General features: G+C 39.7%; 1 protein-coding gene and 1 pseudogene across 1 annotated transcript; one reads left to right on the top strand and one right to left on the bottom strand.

Moving 5' to 3' along the window:
- Positions 1-225: 225 nt before the first annotated feature.
- On the bottom strand, positions 226-7,465 carry LOC128596166 (N-acetyllactosaminide alpha-1,3-galactosyltransferase-like). Its single transcript, XM_053605661.1, has 4 exons — positions 7,436-7,465; positions 7,329-7,384; positions 3,496-3,630; positions 226-919 (listed from the first exon to the last, which is right to left on the bottom strand). Exons 1-4 carry the CDS (start codon positions 7,463-7,465, stop codon positions 226-228), a joined length of 915 nt encoding a protein of 304 aa, XP_053461636.1.
- Positions 7,466-7,534: 69 nt separating this feature from the next.
- On the top strand, positions 7,535-8,109 carry LOC128569716 (ubiquitin-conjugating enzyme E2 E3-like; annotated as a pseudogene).
- Positions 8,110-8,878: the final 769 nt, after the last annotated feature.

Raw genomic sequence — 8,878 nt, 5'->3', positions numbered from 1 at the left:
ATTACATCTAATTTCAACAAACTCATTCTGCAACTACTAAATCCCATGTTGTGTGGGTTCAAATGAATGTGAAGATAAGTATGAGTCTTCTATGTGGTGGGCTTTCCATTTTGTTAGTAATTTTTTAGTGCTAAAATTTGTCAAGTGCTAATATTCTGAAGAATAAGACAAAACCTTTCCAAATAGAATTGAAGATATCAGAAATGTAAAGGAAAGGCTATAAAATTATGATATCACTCTAAGCATTTCATAATTCTTAATATCCCAAGAGAGTTTGACAATTTTGATATCAGAATTCTTCTTAATACGGTAATCCCAGCAATATTCTGGTGATAAGATTTTAGTGGGTTTATGCAGAAAGAAATATTTGTTTAAGTGGCTTTCATCATGCCACACTGCTTCAATGTTATTTTTCTTGTCATTCATGATTCCTTTTGTGCACTCTGTGGTAATATTGAGAACATGAATGGGAGTGCCACCAAAAACAGCAGCATGGTAATAAAAATCCCCCTCACCCATAGGTATATAAGCTTCTGATAACTTACTTCTCTCATAAGGTAACATCTCAGGAGTTGTCTGATACCAGTAAGTATGTAACTGAGCTACTGACTCTCCCAGAGTCTCCAATCCATATTTTGCCATGAATATTTGATCCACATCCATACAGAAGAGGAAGTCAACTTCATATTGGATATGATGGACAATGTGTTCACTGATGATCTTCATGCGCATCATACTGATATCTTGCCATCTTCTCTCTCTCTTAATTTCGAAAACTTTGAATGTACGAAGGGGATTCAGAGGTATCCAAGGCATCATGGAGAAGTTATCTACCATGACATAAATTATGACTTTCTGGCCAACCATAAAAAATTTATTAGCAGATGACAAAAACCTTTCCAAATAGAACTGAAGATATCTGTGAAATAACAAATAAGAAGTGATTAAGTTCATTTTCTTATATTTTAGTAGAACACATATTATTAAATTACACTAACTTTAGCTTATTCAGCAATACTACTAGGCAACCAAATATTAGATATATTCTTGAGTTGTATTTGAGGGGTATAGACAAATATAAAATTATCTGCCTTCCCTCTCCCTGATGGGATTCTATAGATCACAGGATAGAAGAGTTACTCAGAAGAGGCGATGGCACTTTGTGAAATCAGAAAATTAGCAGAGTGCAGCTCAAATCTCCAGCCAGAGTTTCCAGGGTAATCAAAGCAATGTGCCCCTGCTTTGAGGGTTGAAGGCAGGAAAGGTATTGGGTCTCTGTAGGGAGAATTGTTGTCTGTGGGTTGCTTTATGAATAGTCAGTTACACATATAAGATCAGAGGTGCAATAGTCATTAATCTATCATCTGCATCATTTTAGTTATTTTGTCTTATGTCCCTTATTATGATGCTAGAATATCTGGGATGGAAAACACAACTTTGTCATTTATAGTCTCTCAAGCCAGTAAAAGATTTTCAGAGTAAAGAGCCTTAGGTAAATTCAGAAAAGGAAAGGCCATTCATCCTAAATAATGTGACTCACATTAAATAATGTTTATATAATCCTTAAAAATAAATTCTGGATATTGATCTAGGTTTTAAGAAATACAGCAGATTAGAGGTCAGGAGAAAACTTGCTAGTTTGGAACATCTAAAACTATTAGGTAAATTCTGAAAAGTGTCACTTAAAATATTCTACTGAGCTAGATCTTTATTCTTTCTAAGTGTAGCTATATATTTCCCTCTGAGCACTGCTTTGGATTCATTTAACAAATTTTGGTATGTTGTGTTTTTGTTCATTCATCTTAAAGTATTTTCTAATTTTTCTTGTTATTTCTTCTTTGACCCATTGGATATTTAAGAATATGTTGCTTAATTTCCACATACTTGTAAATATTCCAGATCTCCTTCTGTAGATGACTTTTAATTTCATTCTGTTGTATTCATAAAAGAAATGTGGTTTTATTTCAATTTTTAAAAATTGAGACTTGTGCAGTTTATTTTAAAAAATGTTCTATGTGCATTTGAGAAGAACGTGTATTCGTTGGGTGGACTATAAATATATTAATATATGTTTGCTATAGCACTAATTGTGTACATTAGAAAACAGGCCATGTGAAGGGAAAAAGAAAGTGGTACTTCTTAAACATGCTAATATTGAAAAATGATCTGGGGCGGCGCCTGTGGCTCAGCGAGTAGGGCGCCGGCCCCATATGCCGAGGGTGGCGGGTTCAAACCCAGCCCCGACCAAACTGCAACAACAAAAAAAAATAGCCGGGCGTTGTGGCGGGCGCCTGTAGTCCCAGCTACTAGGGAGGCTGAGGCAAGAGAATCACGGAAGCCCAGGAGTTAGAGGTTGCTGTGAGCCGTGTGACGCCACGGCACTCTACCCGAGGGCGGTACAGTGAGACTCTGTCTCTACAAAAAAAAAAAAGAAAAATGATCTGACCTTGGTCAAAAACAAATGCTATGGAGAGATTTGTCTCCTCTCAGCAACAATACCAACATGGTATGGGATACCTGAATGGATCCTATTGTGATCTATCTATTCTCTAAGATCTCACCTTTCTACATAAGGGATGCTCAGTTAGGATTTTGGGGGATTGTTCAACCTATTTTGAATATTAAGTGCACACTATGAAGTTTATAGATGTACACATCCAATTTGATGTCTGCTCTATATTAGGTCCACTTTTAGAATTGACATATAGCCAGCAAAATTAAATGTTTCATTTGGAATATTTCCTAGTTTTATTGAACTTAAAGTTTTTTTTTCTTTTTGTCTATATTTGTTGTCTTAACAAAGTTTCAGAAGATAGGAGATCAATGCAATGGTTATATTCATCCATCTTTAAATGACAGTGTTTCATTGTGGGTTTTTTTTTCAGAGTCCACTGTAATGGTTTTGATTTTCTATTTGATTAGGAGTTAATAAGAAACTGGCTTTTTAAATTACTAGATGATTTTATATATTCTGTTTATGTTTTGCATTGTGATTGGTGGTCAGAAAATGTAGCAGGTAAAAATTCTATTACAGATAATTGCAATTACCTTGTCTTGTTGTATATTGAACCAATGTTCCTATGAGGGGTATGTTAAATAAATTTATTTGAAAGTAGTTTATGACTTTCAAATAAATTTTTCTTTGAAAATAAAATAAAAGCAGATTATTGGGTTGACTCAGTGTAAAGACAACAATGAATGGCTATAATGGAGGCACAAACTTGTGAAGAAACAGAAGATACTTTAAATGTCTGTCAATAGACCCAGGAAATTAAATTTATGTTGGAGAGGATTTTAAAATCAGATAATAGAAAAGAGACGAGGGAGTTGGAATGTTTTTTGAGTGGATCAAGTGGATGTTGATATTTAAAATAATGGCAGGAATTGGCCTAGAGAGAATAATTATTAAATAAAATTGTGAGGTGCTTCAGTAGGTTACCTCCCATTTTCTACAACAAAAATCCTGAATGTAAGACATTTGACATCATTACCTACCTTCCCACTGCAAACACAATCAACCCCACAGTAATTTTATGATTTGCATAATAATTTTCCAAGACTGACTCATTGTAAGTGTTATGCCACACAACTGGAGCTGACCATTTAGTAATAGTCAAGTTTGTGTATGCCCTGTAAGAAAAATACAGCATTTTTGAACAAAATACATTATAAATACAAAACAAAACATCAGTAGATAACATTAATATATAAGGACTTAAGTCTGATTGCAGTATTTCCTTACACCTAACCCCAACCTTGATGGTTATAATTAACTGGAGAAACAGTATATAAGAAATGGCCAGATCATTACCGAAGTACATTTATAGCATCAGTTTTTTTTTTTTGTTTGTTTTTTTTTGGCCAGGGCTAGGCTCAAACCTGCCACCTCTGGCATATGGGACCGGCGCCCTACTCCTTGAGCCACAGGCACCGCCCCGAAGTACATTTATAGATTATTTATGTTGTGATTCCAAAATCTTTGAGGACATATAGTTAAAAAGTATCCCAAAATCTAAAGCAATAATTTCTCTTATATGTAGCCCAAGCCTCTGGCTCTTAGGTTTTTTTGACATTTATTTTAAAAGACTATATATTTAAAAGTAAATTTCCAAGTTTTCATAATCTGAAATGCTACCATTGTTAATATTGCTGTATATTATTAGGACAAACTTTGTGAGAACTCTGGAAAATAGTCACAGATTTAGAGGAACCAAGTAGAAGTTAAATCAAGATAAAAATGACTCAACATGGTAGGAATAGGAAAGCTTTGTTGTATTTTAAATTAACCTTGCCCCAACTCCCTCTCCAATATGTCAGCAGTATTAAAGATAGCAGATCATGTTCCCAGTGTGAGTATTTGGTTTTGGAGGGAGCAGAATAGACCTTATTAATTTAAGAAACTGTATGTCTATTCTGACCTGCCTGAGGGTTCTCTGAAAGACTAACACAAACCACTTTCCTTTGTTTCACCTGACTCAGACCTCTCTCAGAGTGGAAAAGTAGCTAGGCAGAGGGTGTTTCTTGAACACATTTAAAAAAGAAACAACTCCCTGCTACCCTGCAAAAGATTATAGTTGAAGAAAACACGTAAGATGATGAAAACCTGGAAGACAGTTACTTTGGGAAATAAGGTATTTGACAACCTCTATGTATAACAAGATAATTAGAAATCTCTGCATGTGCTCAGGGCAGGACATGTGCTCAGAAAAGATGTGAAAAGACTCTAAGCTTTCACCTGGGCCTGATACTTAAGCTCAGTATAAGCAAGAAGTTAAGGCAAAAACAGCTGGGCCAAGGATTGAACAAAGGGCCCAAACACATTGATAATCTGCAAAGACTGAGAGACACCCTCTCTCTCCTCCCTCCCTCCCTCCCTCCCTTCCTTCCTTCCTTCCTTCCTTCCTCCTCTTCTTTCTTCGTTCTCTTTCTCTCTCTCTTCTTGTTCAATAAGAAATTATGAGACATAAAAATAAGAAAGTATGGTCCAATCACAGGGAAAAAAATAATAGAAACTGTCCTCAAGGAAGTCCAAGTATTGTATTTATTAAACACCAAAATATTTTTTTTGGAGACAGAGCCTCACTCTATTGCCCTGGGCTAGAATGTCATCTGCCTATCTCATAGTAACCTCAAGCTCCTAGGTTCAAGTGATCCTCCTGCCTCAGCCTCCTGAGTATCTGGGACTACAGGTCTATACCATGGTGCATGGCTAATTTTTCTATTTATAGTAGAGACAGGGTCTCGCTCTTGCTCAGGCTGGTCTCAACTCCTGAGCTAAAGCAGTGCTCCCACCTTCGCCTCCCAGGGTGCTAGAATTACAGGTGTGAACCATTGCACCTGGCCACTAAACAAAAATGTTAACTCAACTATCTTAAATATGCTCAAAGAACCAAAGGAAATCATGAACAAAAATACTAAAGAAACTAGGAAAGTAATGTCTCAAGCAATAGAGATTATCAATAAAAAGATAGAGATTAGAGAGTGACCAGCAAGACGCTGACTAGGGATGCCTGGTGTTCATCTCTTCCCCATAAGAAAGGACCAAGGCAATGAATAATCAGCTAATATTTTACCAGAGTGCCAAAAGAAGGGTGCTAGAGTGCAGCAGGGGAGCAGAGATACACCTGTAGTTCCTGGAAGTCCAGGAAGGCAATGGCCTCTGCAGCTCCATCTCTCCTGCCTGGATTAAATCTGCCTGGATTAGGAGGGACTTCCCACTATGGGGTAAAGCCTAAACCACTGAGAAATTTACAAATACTACTTGTGTGGATTATAGCTGAAGGAAAAGAAGGAGACCATACTACTGCATCCACCTAAAAACAAGGCCAGGGCACCCACTGAACTGATACTCCAAGACCCATTGATATGAATAAGTCTTTTCCTATGAAACTGACTTCATAAAATTGGAAGAGCAACTTTTTCACCAGATGCATAGAAATAAATGTAGGGGCACATCAAACATGAAAAAGCAAGGAAATGTGACACCTCTAAAAGAAAACAATAATTCTCAAGTAACAAACCCCAATCATAAGAAAATATGTGAATGCCAGAAAAATAACAGAAAATAATAATTATAAAGAAAATCAAGATGCAGTGGGTAATGGAGACTTAGGTCAGTTGCTGTCTCTCTTCCATAAAGGACACCCCCACACACAAAATGTTTGTAACTTCAATTGTCTTTTCTTTATTCCCTTGTTACCATCGAGCATTGGGTGTGTGGGGGCTGGTTACCTACATCTGGCGTGCAACGTGGCTTCCCTTCTGCTTTGATGAAAGAACGCCCATGAGTGTGTGAGTTTTTGAGATTTTTTGGAAGACAAAGGACTCCCAAAAACATCTTTTTCAACAGACCGGCTGGTCTCAAGTTCCTGAGCTCAAGGGATCTTCTTGCCTCGGCTTCCCAGAGTGCTGGAATTACAGGTGCTTGTGTCTACCAGGGTTCCTTGTTGGTGCTCCCAGTGTGCAGATTTGTCAAAAAAGTAAACAACAGAAGAGAGGTGCCGGACCACAATTGCGCTGCCCGGACCTCCATAACAGCTACCCCGCAACCCCACAACCCCCAACCTGCGACCTGCGACCTGCGCCTGCTGACCAGGAACTGCAGGAGCAGCGCAACCCCGCCCCCGCCCTCCTGTACCCTCCCTGCCTCCACACCTGCCTGCTCATCTGCCCAGGGACTCTGGTAGCTGCGAGCTCTCCAGAGCCCTGCCTGCCTCTACAGAGCCCTTCTCCTGGCCAGAGACTGCTGGAGCCCTGGGCTCTCTGTGTCAAAGTCACTGGGCGCCAGGCACTCCCAGAACCATGTGCACCAACCCACCCCCTGTTGCTGGATATGGGTGTGTCACACTCTGGAGCTGCTTCCACAACCAGAACTCCCTGGCTGGGGCAGCCCCAGAGGAACTATACAGGGTCACTCCCAACAAAAATCCAGCAACAATAGAGTGATCCCGCTGGGGTCTAATCTTGGAGAGACACCTCCCCAACTCTGAGGACGGCCAGAGGCAACGGTGAAAAACAGTCATGAGGCAAAATCAACAGAAAAACTCTGGCAATATGAATAATCAGAGTAGACTAACTCCCCCAAGGATCAATGTGGCAGACACAGCACAAGATCCCATGCACAAACAAATAGCAGAGATGTCAGAAATCGAATTCAGAATCTGGATAGCAAATGAGATCGAATTAGAATTCCAAGCAGTAACCCAAAAGATATCTCAAGAATTCAACGAGGAGCCAGGCAGCGAGGCCACAGCTCACAGGGGTCTCCCGTGTCCCCACCACCTCGCTGGGAGCTCGTGCCCTCGCCTAGCCGAGCTCCCCCCCACCACCTTTTCCGAAGGTGCTGGGCGGCACCACCCTCCTGCTGGAGCACAACCTCCTCTGTCTTTCAATGTTCCACACTCCCCAGCCAGAGCCTCCTCGGCTTCTTTTTTACCCTCCCCTCTCCCCCTCCAGCTGCCTCCATTTCCTTAAGGAAGGGTTTTTTCCTCTCTCCCTCCCCCACACCTTAGCAGCGTGTGAGGGGGCTGGGCAGGCAGCCGAGTTTTCCAAGAGGTAACTTCACCAAGATGTCAAGTGATAGGCAAAGGTCCGATGATGAGAGCCCCAGTTCAGATGCGGACCAGCGAGACTCAGCCACTCCAGAGCCTGAAGAACAAGAAGAAAGAAAGCCTTCTGCCACCCAACAGAAGAAAAACACCAAACTCTCTAGCAAAACCACTGCTAAGTTATCCACTAGTGCTAAAAGAATTCAGAAGGAGCTAGCTGAAATAACTCTTGATCCTCCTCCTAACTGCAGTGCTGGGCCTAAAGGAGATAACATTTATGAATGGAGATCAACTGTTCTTGATCCACCAGGTTCTGTATATGAAGGTGGTGTGTTTCTCTGGATATCACATTTTGGTCAGATTATCCATTTAAGCCACCAAAGATTACTTTCTGTACCAGAATCTATCACTGCAACATCAACAGTCAGGAAGTCATCTGTCTGGACATCCTTAAAGACAACTGGAGTCCTGCTTTGACTATTTCAAAGGTTTTGCTGTCTATTTGTTCTCTTTTGACAAACTGCAACCCTGAGGATCCTCTGTTGGAAGCATAGCCACTCAGTATTTGACCAACAGAGCAGAACACGACAGGATAGCCAGACGGTGGACCAAGAGATACGCAACATAATTCATATTATTTGTATGTAGTGTGAAGGAGCAGAAGGCATCCTCTCCCTGTGCTGCAAATCTTTATAGCCTTTACAATATGGACTTCTGTGTATACGTTATACTGATTCTACTCTCTGCTTTTATCCCTTGGAACCTGGGAGACTGCCCAAAAAGGTAAATGCTATCAAGAGTAGAACTTTGTAGCTGTAGATTAGTTATGTTTAAAACGTCTACTTGCAAGTCTTGCTTCTTTGGGATATCAAAATGTATTTTGTGATGTACTAAGGATACTGGTCCGAAGTCTACCAAATATTATAGGGCATTTTAGTCTAATTCATTATCTGTATGAAGTTATAAAAGTAGCTGTAGATGACTAGGAATTATGTCATTTGTATTAAACCCAGATCTATTTCTGAGTATGTGGTTCATGCTGTTGTGAAAAATGTTTTACCTTTGACCTTTGTCAGATTGTAATGAGAGGATTTCCTTTTACCCTTTGTAGCTCAGAGAGCACCTGATGTATCATCTCAAACACAATAAACATGCTCCTGGAAAAAAAAAAAAAAGAATTCAACAAATTCAAAGACCAAATGACCAAAGATTTTGACACATTGAGACAAGAAGTTGCAGCCCTCAAAGATCTGAGAAACACAGTAGAATCCCTCAGTAACAGAATGGAGCAAGCAGAAGAGGATTTCTGACATTGAAGACAAACCTTTGAA

This window comes from Nycticebus coucang, chromosome 2, assembly GCF_027406575.1.
Source record: "Nycticebus coucang isolate mNycCou1 chromosome 2, mNycCou1.pri, whole genome shotgun sequence".
NCBI lineage: Eukaryota > Metazoa > Chordata > Mammalia > Primates > Lorisidae > Nycticebus > Nycticebus coucang.
The sequence above is the reverse complement of the archived record's forward strand: the minus strand, read 5'-3'. Positions and strand labels throughout refer to the sequence as shown.